The sequence below is a fragment of the Pseudorca crassidens genome, chromosome 6, assembly GCF_039906515.1.
Source record: "Pseudorca crassidens isolate mPseCra1 chromosome 6, mPseCra1.hap1, whole genome shotgun sequence".
NCBI classification, from domain to species: Eukaryota; Metazoa; Chordata; class Mammalia; order Artiodactyla; family Delphinidae; genus Pseudorca; species Pseudorca crassidens.
This window is the reverse complement of record NC_090301.1, coordinates 63,231,656-63,250,395: the sequence shown is the minus strand read 5'-3', so window position 1 is coordinate 63,250,395 and position 18,740 is coordinate 63,231,656. Positions and strand designations below refer to the sequence as shown.

General features: G+C 38.6%; 1 protein-coding gene across 3 annotated transcripts in view; it reads left to right on the top strand.

The window, feature by feature from the left end:
- The window catches only part of CERS6 (ceramide synthase 6), a 321,764-nt gene that overhangs the window by 176,908 nt on the left and 126,116 nt on the right, over positions 1–18,740 (top strand). For all 3 annotated transcript variants that reach the window (XM_067741654.1, XM_067741652.1, XM_067741653.1), the window contains exon 4: positions 739–796. In XM_067741654.1, coding sequence (XP_067597755.1) covers positions 739–796 — 58 coding nt within the window. The remainder of the gene's footprint in view (positions 1–738; positions 797–18,740) is intronic.

Below are 18,740 nucleotides of genomic sequence, written 5' to 3'. Positions count from 1 at the left end.
AGAACAAGACTAGTCAACTTTAATTTGTCAGGAGGCAAATTGCTTTTTGTGTTTGCAAAGTCTCGTATTTTAAAAGATTTAAACATTCAATTCATTTGTCACTGAAAGGGAACTTAAAATTTTTTCCTCATTAAAAAAGTGAATGTCTAACAGGTAGACATAGAGTTTGGGATGGTATAAGGTTGTTGTTAACAGTTGCACATCAGATGAATGATTTGGATGCCAAATGGGTTCCGTTAGCAATATCCAGAAAGATGCCAATAAAAATTAGTTAAAAGATGAAGGAAAAATATGTTACCTGATTTAAAAATGTTATACCTTTTATTTTTAAAACAAATATGAACAGAAGTTAAATCATTTACTTAATATCTGAAATAGGCAAAGAATTCAAAGCTATCTTATATACCTTCATGTTTGTAAAATCTGTTCGTTCATGAGCGATGAACTAGAGGAAATTCACATGTTGGTAGAAGAGAAGATGGGTAAATACAATAACTGAGTGAAAGAAAATTTTTTATGAATGTAATTATTAATATTTTAAATATTTGCAGTATGCCATGCACATAAGTGTATGTGTTTAGCCAGAACTGAAATCGCTCATTAAGTTTAATCCCTGGTTGGGGCAGAGGTGTGTGTAGGGGGGGTTCATTTAACAGACTTTTTTCACTCACGTGTTTCAAAATGTGCTGTGAAATATTTAAATTGAATATCATAGAATTTTTTTTAAACTTTCCACAGGTGGAAATTTTCATTTGGCCTTTATGTATTTACCTATGGAGTCCGGTTCCTGAAAAAGGTAGGCTCTGTCAAGTTACTTTATGTAATTCTTATGTAACTGTAAGCCTCTATCATTTTTTATGTTGTGGCAGTAGTAGAATTGTAAACAGTCATAACACACTTGCTAAGAATTATTTGTACATTTTTCTTTGATTTATAAAAAGATTGGCCGTTCATTCTTTGTAGTAAACAACTTTCAGGCATCTGCCGAAAATAACTTTTGAAAATAATTTGTTTTTCCAGTGATAGATGTTACTAAGCGTATTGACCACGCTAGTTGGTTATTTGCTACCTATGGGCATTAGAACCTTATAAAATCCATCTCAGGCTTGGAAAGAATTTCGAGTTTCCACATCACACAACTTGAAAGAATCACTTTTGGCATTTTGTGTTATCACTGTAGCCTTTATCAGTAGAAATTAGAGTTTAGTATCTTGCAAAGCTACCAACAGGGTAACACCAACTGCCAGTGGAAAATTCAATTCCTTTTATAGACTGTGTTCCCTGGCTGCTGTGTTGCTTTTCTGCATGAACAAAGGCACCTTTACCTATGAAAGCAATTCTTTGAGGGCGTCATAGTCTTTTTCTTCTTGATTTCAGTGCTTAATGGCACTAGTAACAAGTTAGGCTGCTTAACTTCAAGTCTCACGAAGACGTTCTCACAGTCATGCCATAGTGAGTTGGCAGAAAATGGGAAATTATTTTTTAAAATGTTTTACGGTATTACCCTTTAAAGTGATATCAGTGTTATCTTTATTTAGCAAAAAAATTTCAAACTGGGGCATTGGGCCAAGTGGCACGCCTTACTAGTAAATTCTCATGTCAATGTTGATATGAAAATTGCAAATACGTTTTCATTTTTCAAGTCTGAGTTGTAAGATATTGTCCGCCCGTGGCAAATTCTATTATAAATAATAGTTGTTTCCCAATATCATATTTTCCTAGAGGAAATAATTCTTTTTACTTGTCTTTTCCTTTAGTAACTGCAGTTATTTTTCACTTAATAAGACTACATGGCCCAGAGGTCACTTGAATAGATTTAAAAGAATGAACTTCACTCTGTAAGATTTCTAAGTATGAAGACATTCTCAACTGGGGTAAATAAATGTGGTGGAAAGTGCTTATTTTGGAACCCTACTGTTCTAGTTTTCAGATTTATGTATCTAGGGGAAAAAATAGAAAGAATGGCTGTAGAGCTTTTATGCTTCCAACTTGACTACCTTGGAAGAGGAAATAGCTTTGGATGGAATTTCAGCTGACATGGGAGAGCTGGGCTTCATGGGAATGTCGAGTTGCTAACTGAGGTCACGGTTTGGAATTCACGTCGGGTTCTGTTGGTGCAGGGCTTTGATGGTGAGCAAGGAGAGCTGGTGAAAGCCAGGAGCACTTCTTTGCCCTTTTGCCTAGATCTGCAGGATGTGGTCTCTTTTAAAAGCTTTCATTCAGCAAGCCTGGCCATCTGTCATCAGAACAGGAAACGCTTTGACACTTAGCTCTGCTTCATTCCGTCCCTACACAGACTGAATGGAATGAGAGTAGTTTTCATCCCCTGGTCCTCCGTGGCTCTGTAGAAGGCAGTAAAAGGGCTTGTCAATAGAATGTTTGCCTGGAAATCGTTGTTCCTTAAACTGTAACAGTTTCCTTTCAGCTGCCTCTAGATATAACAAATGCTTAAAAATGAAAGGAGAAATAGATGTTGTTCTTCTTGTTGGATTAATTTGTATTTGGGGTTTCTTCCTTTGATACTCTCTAAGAAGCACTCAGTTTTGGATGAGCTGTACGGTTTAGTGTCTAGTCATACTGCGAGATAGAAAAGTGTGCATAGACTCCATATGAGCTAACTGTGAAGGACTTCATAAGCTATCTTGTCCAGCTCCTTCATTTCACAGCTGAGGAGGCAGACGTCCAGAGAGGGTAGATGGCATTCCACAGGTCATACAGTGAGTTTAGGAAAGGGCTGAAGCTCAAGTGAAATGCACACTGCTATCTCTTATCCTAGTACTTCCCCCACTTTCCCAGCCCACCTTAACCTCATGACTTCCTTTAGTTAAGTTAGCAAACTTAACCTAATGTAGTCGTTGTTTCTGTTTTGAACTTTAAATACTTACCTTAACGGATATTTAAAATATATTTCTGTTAACTTGTTGGAATGGACAATATATTTGCCCATCTAACCAAAAGGAAAAGAAATTATTATGAAGGCAGCACCAGAAATAGTCAAAACAAGGTAATTCCAATTTTCACAATACCCTGAATGTTTTAAAATAAAATAGCAGGGTAGTGGACCAATTTTAAAATATCAAAGGCCACAGCTGCTTCTTATTCCCAGCATCCAAAATGTGGATCATTACATGTGCTGTTAGAAAAATACCTAGGCAACTTGCACTGTCCAATTTTCTTCTGCTTTTAGGTCAAATGAATCTGATGCGTCTCATCTTCTAGGGTGTATTAAGTAACCTTAACTACCCTTTCTACCCTGAAATTCTGTGCTCCCGTTAAAGAGATATTTACCAAATGCAAAGTACCACGCACCCATGATAGAGAATCTTAAAAAATAAAAAACAAATCAATTAATAAAAAATTTTGAAAACCATAGAATTTTAGATGGAAATGTTATCATGCCTCTCATCGAAATACCTCATTTTATAGATGGGGCTATGAGGTATCAATCTCTAGTATAAGAATAGCTTGAGTTTTCTCTGCCATATTCAAATACATTCAGGCTGAATACTTAAATTTTATTAAACGCTGTTAACCTTTCCAATTTGAATTGGCTTAATCCTGTGGGGAGAACGCATATATTTTCCTGGGTTTACCAAGTCATCGTAGATTTTCAGTGTATATATATATGACCGATTTAAGTGCCCTCAGTTTAAAAATATTCTTTGTATTGAGAAATAAGGCAGTTGAGAGTTTTTAAATACATATAAACTAGGTTTATGTCAGTACACGCTTGTGCTGTCTTAGTCTGAACCCTCTGAGAAACAGACACCAAGAAGAGATTAAATGTGTAAGAAATTGATTAGGGGAAGTGTCTATAAGAGAAAATGGGGAGGGAGTTGGCCGGGAGGCTGGAAGAGCCTTCAGACCACAATGTATGTCTGACTATGTGTGCGGGAGAGAGGGAAAGAAGGAAAGTGTGGGTGAGCCTCTAAGACTGCTTGCTGTGCCTTTCTGAGAAAAATTCAGTCAGGCCACTGGGCAGTCCTGGAGCCACAGTTGATCATCAAAGGAGACCTGTGTCTCCAAGAAATGGGCTTGCTGTAGTATTCCTGTTGTGCTCAGTCATAGACTGCCAGCAGCCTGCGGGCAGCAGGGCCTTCATACAAATACTGCTGTGGATTTTACTGCACAGCAGCGGGGCCCTGAGTCAGCCACACTCCCACCAGTACAAGATCTAACAGGTGCATTCTCATGGTTGCCATGTGTGCTTAATTTTTAAAATATTCCAGCTTTTCTTCAGAAAGGATACATCATGGAATAAGACCTTATGCCACATAGAAATGGTTTTCATATGCAAGGTATCTAGAAGCATAGAGAAATATTTGTCTATTGTCCTTTTTTTAAATTTTATTTTATTATTTTTTAATACAGCAGGTTCTTATTAGTTGTCTATTTTATACATATTAGTGTATACATGTCAATCCCAATCTCCCAATTCATCCCACCACCACCACCCCCACCGCTTCCCCCCCTTGGTGTCCATACATTTGTTCTCTACATCTTTGTCTCTATTTCCGCCTTGCCTTTTTATCATTTTATTTACTGTGCGTTGATTTCCCCTCCATTATGTCATAATTCCTGTAGTTGATGTGTGAATGTATCTTTGGAGCAAGACACAGTCTGACTTCACACATGAGTTGTCTCAGGGTCCCGGGCACTTACCTCCCTCTTGTACTGATCCAGTTTGGGTGATAAGTTATGTGGTCATCCTATGAATAGTTCTGTAATAAAGGATGAAATAATTGGCCCCATATTTTCAGACACCCTGTAAAGAAAGCATGTTTGTGTGTCATGTATATGAAATCAACAAAATGTTTTCTGTAGTTTCGTGATGACAGATAAGAGGATGAGCCTCATTTATGGTGAGGGGCTAACAGGTGTACATATATGTCGTCTTTGCTTTCTCAGCTCCGAGCCCCCTTTACAGATAGCAGTTAACTCTGATGATGGAAGTAGACCCTAGAAGGCATTGATCTTACAGACATGTCACTGAGCTATTAAGTAAAGTCATTGTTGGGTTAGTAGGAAATATTTAAATAGTTGAAAGACATAAGCCTGTCTCAATAGTCTGCTCCTGTAATTGCTGACACAAGTGACCCTTAGCCCCATGAATATGATTAACAGAGACAAGTACTTTCATGAAAGAAGACCCAGAATTACTTCAGGTGCTCTGAAGTCCCAGAGCACAAGGTACTCGTACAGAGTAACACATTTTTCTAGGTCTTGAAAGGGACCATATGTCAAGCCTTTAAAAATAGAGTAAGTTATCTCATTTACTGTTACCTTTTTTTCTCGTTTGTAGATGGAGGTTTATATTGAGTGGAGTTCTTTGAATACTTTTCTTTGGGTTTCTTTACTTATTTTTTAAAACTATAGTGTCACAGGAAGGTCATTAGATATATGTGCAATTGGGACTTAGGTAAATATTTTTTTCCATGTAATCTACATGTTAGGCTAATATATCTCCAACTTTTTGACCATATGGTGCATTTTATATCACAGTTTTGTACACATGCATGTGTATGATTAAAATAAAGGTTACTCAAAATATATCTATACCTAACCTCTGTATCAGTCGGGGTCCACGTTAGGAGACAGAAACTACAGGAGTGATTCTTGGGGTGACTGTAATGTGAAGAATCATTCACCAAGAGGGAGCCACCAAGACTATGTACTCAGAGCAATCGATCTGCTGTTTGCTACCTGTCTGCCATGAGATAAGGAGCTTGAATTGAATGTAAATCAACTCACTGCTTCTTTTTTGGAGAGTCTACCTCTGAAGGAAAGTCAGCTGAAATGAACAGCGCTCTTCACGATATAGTTAATTGACATTCTAATGAAACAGTAACAAACGCTTCAAGGACTGGCGCTCATCTGCCCACAGCATTTTGATCAGCGCTGCACTGAGGTATCATGGACGTGGTAATGGCAGGAAGAGGCTACGGCTCTGAGGACGGGGGCTTATAGGAAGAGGCTGGAGCTATTGGAACCTAGATGCTCCAAGGAGGAGCCGTGGAGCTGGACAAGAAAGCGCTGACCAGCTGGTATGTCTCAGAAACCACAATGAGGCTGGTTCTGAGAATGAGGAAAAAGGGCAACCAGCTGCTACCACTGGGATGAACTGTCACTGCTGGGGTGCAGATGCATTGCTGGAGGACCCAGTTAGGGTGGGGCTGAGGGAGTGGTGGTAAGAATGGGAAGCAAAACAGAGAGGAGCACATTCGAGCTTCCTCTTGCAGTCTTCCCCCTCCCTCTAGTGCCTTCCTGGAGTCAGAACTCAGCGAGGGACTAGCTCCTTGGAGCCAGCTCAAGTGTCTGCACAAGATCTTTTTTTTTAACATCTTTATTGGAGTATAATTGCTTTACAATGGTGTGTTAGTTTCTGCTGTATAACAAAGTGAATCAGCTATACATATATCCCCATATCCCCTCCCTCTTGCGTCTCCCTCCCACCCTCCCTATCCCACCCCTCTAGGTGGTCACAAAGCACTGAGCTGATCTCCCTGTGCTATGCGGCTGCTTCCCACTAGCTATCTATTTTACGTTTCGTAGTGTATATATGTCCATGCCACTCTCTCACTTTGTCACAGCTTACCCTTCCCCCTCCCCGTGTCCTCAAGTCCATTCTCTAGTAGGTCTGCGTCTTTATTCCCGTCCTGCCCCTAGGTTCTTCAGAACCTTTTTTTTTTTTTTTTTTAGATTCCATATATATGTGTTAACATATGGTATTTGCTTTTCTCTTTCTGACTTCACTCTGTATGACAGACTCTAGGTCCATCCACCTCACTACAAATAACTCAATTTCGTTCCTTTTTATGGCTGAGTAATATTCCATTGTATATGTGTGCCACATCTTCTTTATCCATTCATCTGTCAGTGGACACTTAGGTTGCTTCTGTGTCCTGGCTATTGTAAATAGAGCTGCAATGAACATTGTGGTACATGACTCTTTTTGAATTACGGTTTTCTCAGGGTATAGGCCCAGTAGTGGGATTGCTGGGTCAAATGGTAGTTCTATTTTTAGTTTTTCAAGGAACCTCCATACGGTTCTCCATAGTGGCTGTATCAATTTACATTCCCACCAACAGTGCAAGAGGGTTCCCTTTTCTCCACACCCTCTACAGCATTTATTGTTTGTAGATTTTTTGATGATGACCATTCTGACTGGTGTGAGGTGATATCTCATTGCAGTTTTGATTTGCATTTCTCTAATGATTAGTGATGTTGAGCTTCCTTTCATGTGCTTGTTGGCAATCTGTATATCTTCTTTGGAGAAATGTCTATTTAGGTCTTCTGCCCATTTTTGGATTGGGTTGTTTGTTTCTTTTGATATTGAGCTGCATGAGCTGCTTGTAAATTTTAGAGACTAATCCTTTGTCAGTTGCTTCATTTGCAAATATTTTCTCCCATTCTGAGGGTTGTCTTTTCGTCTTGTTTTATGTTTTCCTTTGCTATGCAAAAGCTTTTAAGTTTCATTAGGTCCCATTTGTTTATTTTTGTTTTTATTTCCATTTTTCTAGGAGGTGGGTCAAAAAGGATCTTGCTGTGATTTATGTCGTAGAGTGTTCTGCCTATGTTTTCCTCTGAGAGTTTTATAGTGTCTGGCCTTAAATTTAGGTCTTTAATCCATTTTGAGTTTATTTTTGTGTATGGTGTTAGGGAGTGTTCTAATTTCATTCTTTTACATGAAGCTGTCCAGTTTTCCCAGCACCACATATTGAAGAGACTGTCTTTTCTCCATTGTATATTCTTGCCTCCTTTTTCAAAAATATGGTGACCATATGTGTGTGGGTTTATCTCTGGGCTTTCTATCCTGTTCCATTGATCTATATTTCTTTTTTTGTGCCAGTACCATACTGTCTTGATTACTGTAGCTTTGTAGTGTAGTCTGAAGTCTGTGAGCCTGATTCCTCCAGCTCCGTTTTTCGTTCTCAAGATTGCTTTGGCTATTCGGGGTCTTTTGTGTTTCCATACAAATTGTGAACTTTTTTGTTCTAGTTCTGTGAAAAATGCCATTGGTACTTTGATAGGGATTGCACTGAATCTGTAGTTTGCTTTGGGTAGTAGAGTCATTTTCACAATGTTGATTCTTCCAATCCAAAAACATGGTATATCTCTCCATCTGTTTGTATCTTTAATTTCTTTCATCAGTGTCTTATAGTTTTCTGCATACAGGCCTTTTGTCTCCCTAGGTAGGTATATTCCTAGGTATTTTATTCTTTTTGTTGCAATGGTAAATGGGAGTGTTTCCTTAGTTTCTCATCATTAGTGTATAGGAATGCAAGAGATTTCTGTGCATTAATTTTGTATCCTGCTGCTTTACCAAATTCATTGGTTAGCTCTAGTAGTTTTCTGGTAGCATCATTAGGATTCTCTATGTATAGTAGTATCATGTCATCTGCAAACAGTGACAGCTTTACTTCTTCTTTTCTGATTTGGATTCCTTTTATTTTTCTTCTCTGATTGCTGTGGCTAAAACTTCCAAAACTATGTTGAATAACAGTGGTGAGAGTGGACAACCTTTTCTTATTCCTGATATTAGAGGAAATGGTTTCAGTTTTTCACCATTGAGGCCGATGGTGGCTGTGGGTTTGTCATATATGGCATTTATTATGTTGAGGTAAGTTTCCCCTATGCCTACTTTCTGGAGGGTTTTTATCATAAATGGATGTTGAATTTTGTCGAAAGCTTTTTCTGCTTCTATTGAGATGTATCTACAATATCTTAATAACTAGCCCAAACTTCCCATTATGCTGCATTCTGTGATGTACTCTGACAACTTACTGTAATTTATTGTATTACATTTTAAAACTATGCAAATTGCCACTTATTATGTTGACTTCATAGCTAACTAGGGGTGAAAACGCTTTTGATGAATTGACTTGCCTGAGGCAAAAATCGCAGCCAGTCTTGTGGTCTTTAAAATTTCTAGGTTGGTTAAAAAAAAAAAAGTATTTGCAAACAAGTTTCAAAAATCTAGCAGTTCAAGGAATATTTTAAATTTTTATTAGTAAATTTACCTAACTAAGAAATACAAGTCATATCACTATGGGAGAACATTAAGTTAGAGGTCAGGATTGAAGTTTCAGTCTCTGTTCTGCCTGTTGTGCTTAATAGGACCTTTGCTCCCTGAAACCTCATTTTTTTCATGTGTGAAATGGGAAGATGATGCTTGCCCTGGCTTCCTCGGCTTGTGTGTAGGGATGCTGTGAAGCTATACTGTACTTGGAAAATGTAAGGCATAACACTAATTAGTGCTGATTTAGAGGGGGCTCTGTTGAGAACTATGAATGCCTATGTCTCCTGCAGTGCTTTGACATGAAGCTTTTGAATATTGTGCTGCTGGCGCCACCTAGTCCAGTGAGATCCTTTGTCATGACCATGCTTTGATGCTTGCAAATAAGTAAGTGCGCTTCCTGGAATGGAAATTATCTGGCGTGACCCAAGGAAATTGTCCTTCAAGGCTTCTCCTTACTGTATCTGCCTTTTCCCCTTCTACCTACATCTATCCTCTTGAATATTTTTTGATTCCCTCATACCTTTCCTTTGCCCTTCTGTGTCGACTTGTGGCTGGTATCCTATCTGAAGGGAACATTCTGAGGCCAGGGAGACACTGAGGATAATGTGATTCAGTGAGGACACTGAAGAAGGAGCCAGAAGACCTGGCATTAATCAGTTTTGCAACCTTAAGCAGGTTACTTAGTCTCCCTGGGACTGAATCGCTACAGCTCTAAAATCAGTAATGTAGACTACGTAACTATTTTTATTATTTTTCATTTGAGTATTTTTTAATATATATATAATGTAACATTTAAAAAACTCTTATCCCATAATTCAGTGAAGATTTTGAAATAGCGTATCATGTGGCAAGCTGGTACCTGTGTAGAAAGCAAAATAGCGATATAGAAGAATCACCTTAAGTATGTTCATATACTGTGACTCAGCAATTCAACTCCTATGAATTATCCTGAGGAACAAATTATATGGAAGCAAAAAATATACATGTATAAAGTTATTATTGCAACTTAAAGAAATGCATATGTATATACATACAGATACATTTGCATGCAAATTATAGCAAATCCAAAACAGAATGTAAAACAATCCTAATGTCTAATATTAGAATTGTTTAAATTGTTATCAAAGTGGCAAAATAACATGCAACTACTTAAAAATAATAACTATAAAATTACTATATTATTTATAGTTCTAGTAAAATATTTAGTAGAACTTTACATGAAAATGAGTAACAAACTCATTTGTACATTTTGCTGTGATAATCATATATATATAGCAAATGGAATGTACTAGGTAAAAATGTTAAGTTTCCTTTTAGAGAGGAACTGTGGATGGTTAATATTTTTCAAATATCTTTATTAGTTTCTTTTTTATTAAAAAAGTTAACCCTGGGCTTCCCTGGTGGCGCAGTGGTTGAGAGTCTGCCTGCCGATGAAGGGGACACGGGTTCGTGCCCCGGTTCGGGAAGATGCCACATGCTGTGGAGCGGCTAGGCCCGTGAGCCATGGCCGCTGAGCCTGCGCATCCGGAGCCTGTGCTCTGCAACAGGAGAGGCCGCAACAGTGAGAGTCCCGCATACCGCAAAAAAAAAAAAAAAAAAGTTAACCCTAAGATGTAGGAATTAGGGTGGAAATGATTATGCATAATTTATGAAATTGTGGGTTATGAGAGAGTTTGCAGTTGTAACTTTTAAAAAGGAGAACTTTTGTTTAAGTTGAATTCCACTTCAATGGCAAAGACATACAAAAGTTTCATCAAAAAGACTCCATCTGTTCCCATTTGCCTAGTCCTCACAGCCCTAATCTCTGGATTTTCTCTTGGGGGTTCCCTGAGATCTTATTGCCCATAATGCCCCAGAATGGGCCTAGCATAGACTTTCTAAGGAACTTTTTTAGTCTCCAGTGGGATTCTGGTAAGATTTAAGCTCTTTTTCAGATTTACATGGCCTATATTAGATAATCTGGAATTCTTCTCCATATAGTACTTTAAAATAAACTTCTCTTGCAGTGAAAGTCCCACCTCCTTTGAGTGGGGTAATGCCTTGAAAACACTGTTGGCTTAGTGCATAGCCAGGATGAAATTTTGCATCACTGATAATAATCATTATCATAATAATGATAGCTATACTGTGCTGAGCACTCACTGTGGGCCAGGCATTACGTTGATCACTTAGCATTCATTCCTCATGTGTTATACAGTGTAACTTCTCATCCTTATGCATGAAGAAACCAAGACTAACAAAGGTTCAGTAATGTGTCCGAGGTCACATAGCCAGTCAGTGGCAGGGCTGAGATTTAAATCCAGGTATATTTGGCCATATAGTCTACTTGTATCCAGGTTTAATTACTCACTGAGTAGATCTTCTGGGTTGACGAGGATTAACCAGTGACCAAAGAAAAGCAAAGGCTCCGTCTTTGAACTGTATTCATGTTCAGAGCACAGAGTTAAATTTAGCGATTACATTCAGAAGGTCCAAATTAAGCATCATATTTGCTTCATTTTTCTGCTTTCAAATGAACTCACTTCGGCAAAGCCGAGAATTGGTGTATTCTTAGTATTTTGGGATCTTATTAGAAACTGTCTACTAATTTTCCAACTGGGTATAGTTGTCCCTTTTTATACAAACAAATAATGTAATTATGCCATACAATTTATTCTGTCCTTCTACGATGCTTAGTTTCTGCAATGTGACTAGCAAACTGTTAATACACTATTCATAGTAAGAACTTGGTTGGGACAACTCAGTGTTTTCTGTAGCTTGGGAAATGTGAAATTGTTCATTGCCTAGAATAAATTAAAACTTGTTCAGGTGATAAAACCATTTCATCAGCCCTGAGGTTATAGCTTTTAGCTTTTAATTTAATGAGATGGCAATAGTTTGATTTTGGTTGTGTAAACTTTCCGTAAAGAGCATCAAGAAGCCTTTTACCCACGTTTTCGCTTTGTGTTCAGGCTTTGTCTTGAGAGATGGTCATTTCACACCCAAAGCTTTCTTCAGGCGTTGAGGTAGAAAGATTTCAGGACTTACAGGAGTTCATGAAGCTGATGTGGGAGGAGGTGCTTGTGTGGATTCCCAAGTACAAGTGGCGACTGCTGCCCTACTAAGTGATACTTGCTCTTAGGTAGTTATTTATACAAGGGTTTGTAGACTTGGTGCCTGATCAAACCATGAATCTTATCTTTTCAGCTCCCACAATAAAATATCAACTTTTCAGAAACTCTAGAAATAAAGGGAAAACTAACTTATAGTTCAGAGGCTACTAAAATAACCCTGATTTAAATATGACGTTCATTATTAGACAGTGCCCTAAAGGCATAGACTTAAACTTCTCAAAAAGTTTAGAGCTGAACTTGACTGTGAAACACATTGGTCCTCATTTATATGCTGTAACAGAGCTAGTGCTACAGGCTTCCTTTGGCTGAGGGCAGTGGCTGAGAATTGGATTGCATTGCTATTCCTCTCCTGTTTCCATGGGGAATAGAAATCTAGTCACTCTCAGAAGAGTTCAGGTAATTTGGTACGAAATATTGATCCATGTATCAAAATCTGTATGTGCACATTCACTCTGCATTAGCTGAAGCCTCAGCTGACACTTAAAGGAAAATTCTTTACTGAATTCAAAAAAGAAAGCATTCTTTTTAAGGTTTGTTTTACTAAAATTTGAGAGCTAATGGCTTTCACATACAACGGTCATCATAATAAAACATTTTCCTCATCAACCGTAATGAAACAAACCAGATGTTCTTTGCTTAAAAACAACAGCTTTCTGGGAGAAGTAATGAGATTTTCTACTTCTGCAACTGGTGTTTTGTCTCTTCGGGGAAGACCCAATCTTGGCTGTGAGAGGTGGGGTGAAGGTACTTAGGACAAGGATATGGAGCAGAGCATCAGGCATTCCGAGCTGACCGGCTCATGCTCTAATTATAGCTGCACGTGCGGCTCTGAGAAACTGGCTCAAGGAGCATCTGGATACTGGCTCAGCCTCAGTTTTCTGTAAGGTGGGACAAATGGCTTAGGGTTTTGTTTGGTTTTTGCCGCCTTCTCCTTTATTAATGCACGTGAGACTAGGCCTCCCTGCTAGAGGCCATTGCCGTCGTTGTTTTAGGAATTTTTGAGCAGCAGTCTGGTGATACCAGTCACCTCGGAATGACTTTTCCAAAGCACAGGGAGGATGGCCATTTTGTCCTCAAGGAATTCAGGCTTCTATAAGGCAGTGAACCGTGGAAGGAATAAAATAATTTTTTCAGGCAGAATGAATCTGTAGTGACAGAGGTAGTTGTATGGGAGTGGGCAGGAGAGAGCCTGCTGGAGTGGTAAAAATCTTCTAGATCTTGGTCTGGGGGGTGGTGACATAGGTGTCTATGTCCTGACTATGTAGACAGGTGATGTTAAGTGTATACACATATAGACATATGTCAAGTTTCTGTACACTTAGGTTTGTGCACTCTAACTGTATGTCAGTTACACTTCAGTAAGAAAACTTAATAATGGTGTCTGGTCTTCCTGTAGCTGCCATGTAAAGCAGCCACTGCATGTTGCTGAGTGCAAATGTGGGCACAAGGCATTTGAGGATCAAAAGATGTTATTTAAAGGGCTCTTCCAAGAGCTTCTGCCTATTACTGATGGGAGGTACTGATCTCTGTTCATTTGTTCATTCTTTCATTCAGTATCTGTTGAGTACCTACCTATGACAAGGAATATGCTAAGCCTCATGGATATAACAGCAAGGCAGTCTGGGTCCCTGAGCAATATTATTACTGTTCTTCCCTTCTCTGGGATCATCAATGACATACGTATTTAATTCAACTTAGCTAACATTTATTAAACGTCTGCTCTGCCAAGACATAGTGGCAGGTGGAAGAGGAGAGGGAAGGAATAATCCCTGTCTTCCAGGATGTTATATGTATGGTAGAGGAGTTATAGTATGGTAGAAGAGTTAAGAGTTCTCTTTAAATACTTACGATATGAGACTTTGCGATAAATGATAGAAGTACAGAGTTCTGTCTGAGCACGGGAAAGCGATCCAATTAAGGGAATTGAAGAAAACTACAGAGAAATAGGATTTAGTCTGAGCCCTAATGAATGGGTTGCCATTGACAGGGGGGTTAGTGAAAGCATTCTTAGGCGGAGAGAACAGAGTGGGAAAACTGGAAAAAACAAAACAAAACAGGGTCTGTTTGAGACTACATGATGGAGAAATTGGGAAATAAAACTGGTAATGTGTTTGGGGAGGACTTGACTGTTGTTTTAAAGAGATTGGCCTTTACAGCTGAAGAGGGCTTAGTTCTTCTCCGTGTCTTCATTGTAAAGAGACCTGGTGTTTGTGTGGAAGGGGCATCCGGCCTCCCCGCTGACCCGATCTACGGCCTCTCATCTTAGTAACACGTGACGCTACCTCTTCCTCATGTCTTCTTTGTGTTCCCTCCCCTTCTCTTCCACATACCCCAAGGGGTGAATGAATGGAGTGGGGAACTCTAAGGATAATGGTGGAGAGTCGGTTCAGTTACCTTCACCCTCCCAGCCTCATCCATCTATGAATGGCGGTGAAATTATATCCTTAACCCTCTCCAGCAGAGCCTAACCAGACACTGACATTACTATTCCTTCCATTACTGTTCTAACCCTCTGCAAGCAACATGATTGCTCAAACCACTCGTCTTCCCCTGTAGTCCCACTTCACCCCTCTCTGCCCAACTTGCTCACTGTCAGATTCCAGGGAGGTATCCTACCTGTTGGAGTATCATCTCCTTTTAGACATTTCTTTCAATTAAACTGGTTTTAGTCAGTTTAACTGATTTACTCTCATTTATTTCGTATTTTATTTTCATACAATTATTTTTCATTGAAGTATGATTGACGTATTAAAAGTCTGTACATATTTAATGTATACATCTTGATAAGTTTGAAGATAAGTATATACCCATGAAATGTCACCATATACAGTGTCCTAAACTTATCTACCACCTCTAGAAGTTTCCTCCTTCCCCCCCTTTTTTTATAAGAACATTTGACATAAGACCTACTCTCTGAAATTTTAAAGTATAAAATATAGTACTGCTAACTCTGTGTACTATGCTCTGCAGTAGATCTCTAAGACTTATTCATCTTGCATAAGTAAAACTATGTACCCCTCTCTAATTTCTCCTTCCCCCAGCCCCTGGTAATCATCATTTTCTCTGCTTCGGTGAGTTTGACTATTGTAGATTCCTGGTAAAAGTGAGATCATGTAGTATTTATTCTTCTGTGTCTGGCTTATTTCCCTTAGCCTAATGTCTTCTAGTTCATACATACTGTCGGAAATTGCAGGATTTCCTTCTTTTTTTAAGGCTCCAGTGATATTGCATTGTATCTATATACATTTTCGTCATCCATTCACCTGTCAGTAGATATTCGTTTTCTATTTCTTTTGCTATTTTGAATAATGCTGCAGTGATCATGAATATGCAGATATCTCTTTGAGGTCCTCATTTCAATTATTTTGGGTATATACCCAGAAGTGGGATTGCTGGATCATATGATGTTTTTGAGGAATCTCCATACTTTTGTCCATAGTAGCTGTACCAGTTTACATTTCCACCAGCAGTGCACAAGGGTCCCCTTTTTTCCCACATCCTTGCTTATTAGGACAGTTATTATCAGAAAAACAAAAGATCTTTTGTTTTTCTGATAATAACCGTCCTAATAGGTGTGAAGTGATACCCCATTGTGGTTTTGATTTGCATTTTCCTGATGATTAGTGATATTAAGCATCTTTTCATATACCTGTTGGCTACTTGTGTGTCCTAAGAGAAATGTCTATTCAGGTCTTCGGCCCATTTTTGAATAGAGTTTTTTGCTATTGAGTTGCAGGGGAGTTCCTTATGTATTTTGGATTTTAACCCTTTATTTATTAGATGTATGACTTACAAGTACTTTCTCCCATTCCGTAGGTTGCCTTTTTCACTTTGCTGATTGCTTCCTCTGTTGTGCAGAAGCTTTTTGGTTTGATGTGGTTCCACTTGTCTATTTTTGCTTTTATTGCCTGTGCTTTTGGTGTCATAACCAAGAAATCATTGCCAAGGCTAGTATTAAGAAGCTTTGGCCTTGGATTTTCTTCTAGGAGTTTTACAGTTTCAGGTCTTACGTTTAAAGCTTTAATCCATTTTGATTTTTGTGATGATATAAGGTAAGAATCCAGTTTCATTCTTTTGCATGTGGATATTTGGTTGTCCCAGCACAATTTATTGAAGAGACTATTCTTTCCCCATTGTGTATTCTTGCCTCCCTTGGTTTATTTTTGAGGTTTCTGCCCTAGCTTCCTGTAGAGACTGCACTGAACAGACTCCCCAGCTTTTCCTCTGGTTATCAGCACCTCTGACAAAGGCAAACAGGACAAAAAACTGTCCCATAGTCTCTGTGTTTTTCCACTGCTCTAACCACTTTTGTCTTACTCTGGCTGGTCCCATTGCTACCACTGGGTTCACTTTTGTAGCATCACTTACTTAGAATGACCTTCCTCATCCTAACTCAAAGCCTACCAGCCCTGATTCTTCACAGATCCACCTCACTATGGAAAACCTATAACTTAAAGCCCTTTAAATCTCTCATTTAGTGCACATATTGCATATATGTAAAACACCCAGCTTGGTCCGTGAACCATGAAAGGTGTTCAATAAATAGGAGTTATTGTTATCATTATTGTATAATATCATCCAGTACTTAAGTATCTTATCTGTGTACTTTCATCTCAGATTTCTTTCCATCTAGTTCTATAAGCTGCTCATTTCCCCATGCTGCCTAATATCCTGCTAAGAATACAATAGAGAGTTCACAAAAACTTGAGTAATAAAATTAAAAATATGCAACTTTGCTATTTCATAACAGTTTTATTTAAAAGTTTTGGGAAAAAGAACTTAAAATTAATGACTGAAATCAAATATGGAGATTAGCTGAGAATTTTCACTGTTTGTGGTTACCCTATTTCCCATTAGTATTGTACAGAAGGTTGGCAGTAAAATTTAATAAAATTAACTTCTTTCCCTGAACTGGTAGGTAGTTTGAATTCTGGCCAAACTCTCTCTCTCTTATGTGATTAGTACATCCAACCAGATCTACCCTTAGAGTGTTAGTTTTGAGTAGTTGGTTGGGGATTTCCAGTATTTTTGTCTTATGTCTAAAGGAGCGTGTGTGTGTGTGAGTGTATACAATCCAGTTAGTAAAGCTGTGGTGACTGATACCCAGGGTCTCACTGCTAGGAGCTGACTGAAGGATGCGCCAGGAAGTCTAAGGGATTCCATTACTACAGTGTGTGAACAGTGTATGCAGGTGCATCAGACTAATTCTCAGGTCCCCAAACTGAAAGATCAAGTATTCTCCACTCTCCTTTATAGTACATAGTATCCTCGTGATACCATGAAATGGCAGAGTGGAGAGTAACCATTCGCATTACACCTTCTTGTCTTTAATACAGTCAGGCCCATCTTGCTCAAGGTAAATTGGTAATATTCTAGCAATTGTTTCTATGGTGACTTGGGCACTAGTGGGACATTTAGTAACCACAGTATAAGTAAACATAGTCTGTTTTCCCAGGCAATAGCACTTTTGTGAGTTGCCAGCTTCTCCTTTGGATGTGTTCCTCTCCGTAGCAGATCCTTGATTAGGGAGTTAAAAGTAAATATAAAATATCCTAACAGAGATTCTTAACAGGGTGCATGGTATTCAGCATAAGCAAAACAATTATATTTGGCACCAGCTATTCCAATACAAATGGAGGTAATACCTAGACTGCCACGCTCTGTGTGTGTGTGCGTGCACCTGAGCGTCGTTGGTATATGAAGTGTGCGCATGGGCGCGCACCTGTGTGTGCATGCATCATTGGTATATGAGGTATGAATCAAGAAATAGCTCTTCTCACTTTGTTCTTAATCATGGCTCCTATCACCCTCACCTCAGCTTTTTTCTTAAACTAATGGTTGAAGCTGTAAAGAAATTGAGAAAAAGTGGTGCTTTGCTAATTTTCTTGATTTCATGTGAATTATGAAAAAAGGGCCATGTAAAAATGAAATTACTAAATGCTATGGATGCAATTTGATTTGGGACCTGTTGACCTAATTTACAAGGTCCAAGGCTGGGAAATGAGTTCCCACTAGCCTTCCTTATTAACCAGTCTTTTAACCTCTGACAGTGGACTCCTCTACTTGATTTCTGCGTAATGCAAGAAGTACTGATAAGCACGGAGTGTGGTCAACAGAGATTGGCAAAATGATGATTGCCAGCTACTACCACAAAGAAAAAGAGTGCTACAGATTCCTTACATAACTTCTGTAGCCCCATAGATGAGAGTGTAGGAATTAAAAACAGAGTTTAGATTTTGATTCTAGTTGATTACTGTGATCATCTTTTATCAACATGTGACACATTAATTAGTCATTCAATCAATAGATGCTTGTATTAATAGTATGAAGTCTGGCTTTCTAAAAAATAGGTGTCATGTAGTAATATTGTGCAAAAGTTGTACCTAATGGCTCTTTTTAGGTATCAGTTTGGAAATGCTATTCTTTTCCTTTTATAAGTTCCTCCTGACATACATTTGAATTAAAAAAAAAAGTCACACAGTACAACACTGAAGGTTTTATCCTCAGGTGTTGAACGTGGCGATTCTAGGCCAAGAAATTGATAGAAGTACAGAATGGACTCCTTCTGAATGATAGAGAAATTGTGAGAAAAAGTACTAATTTGTGAT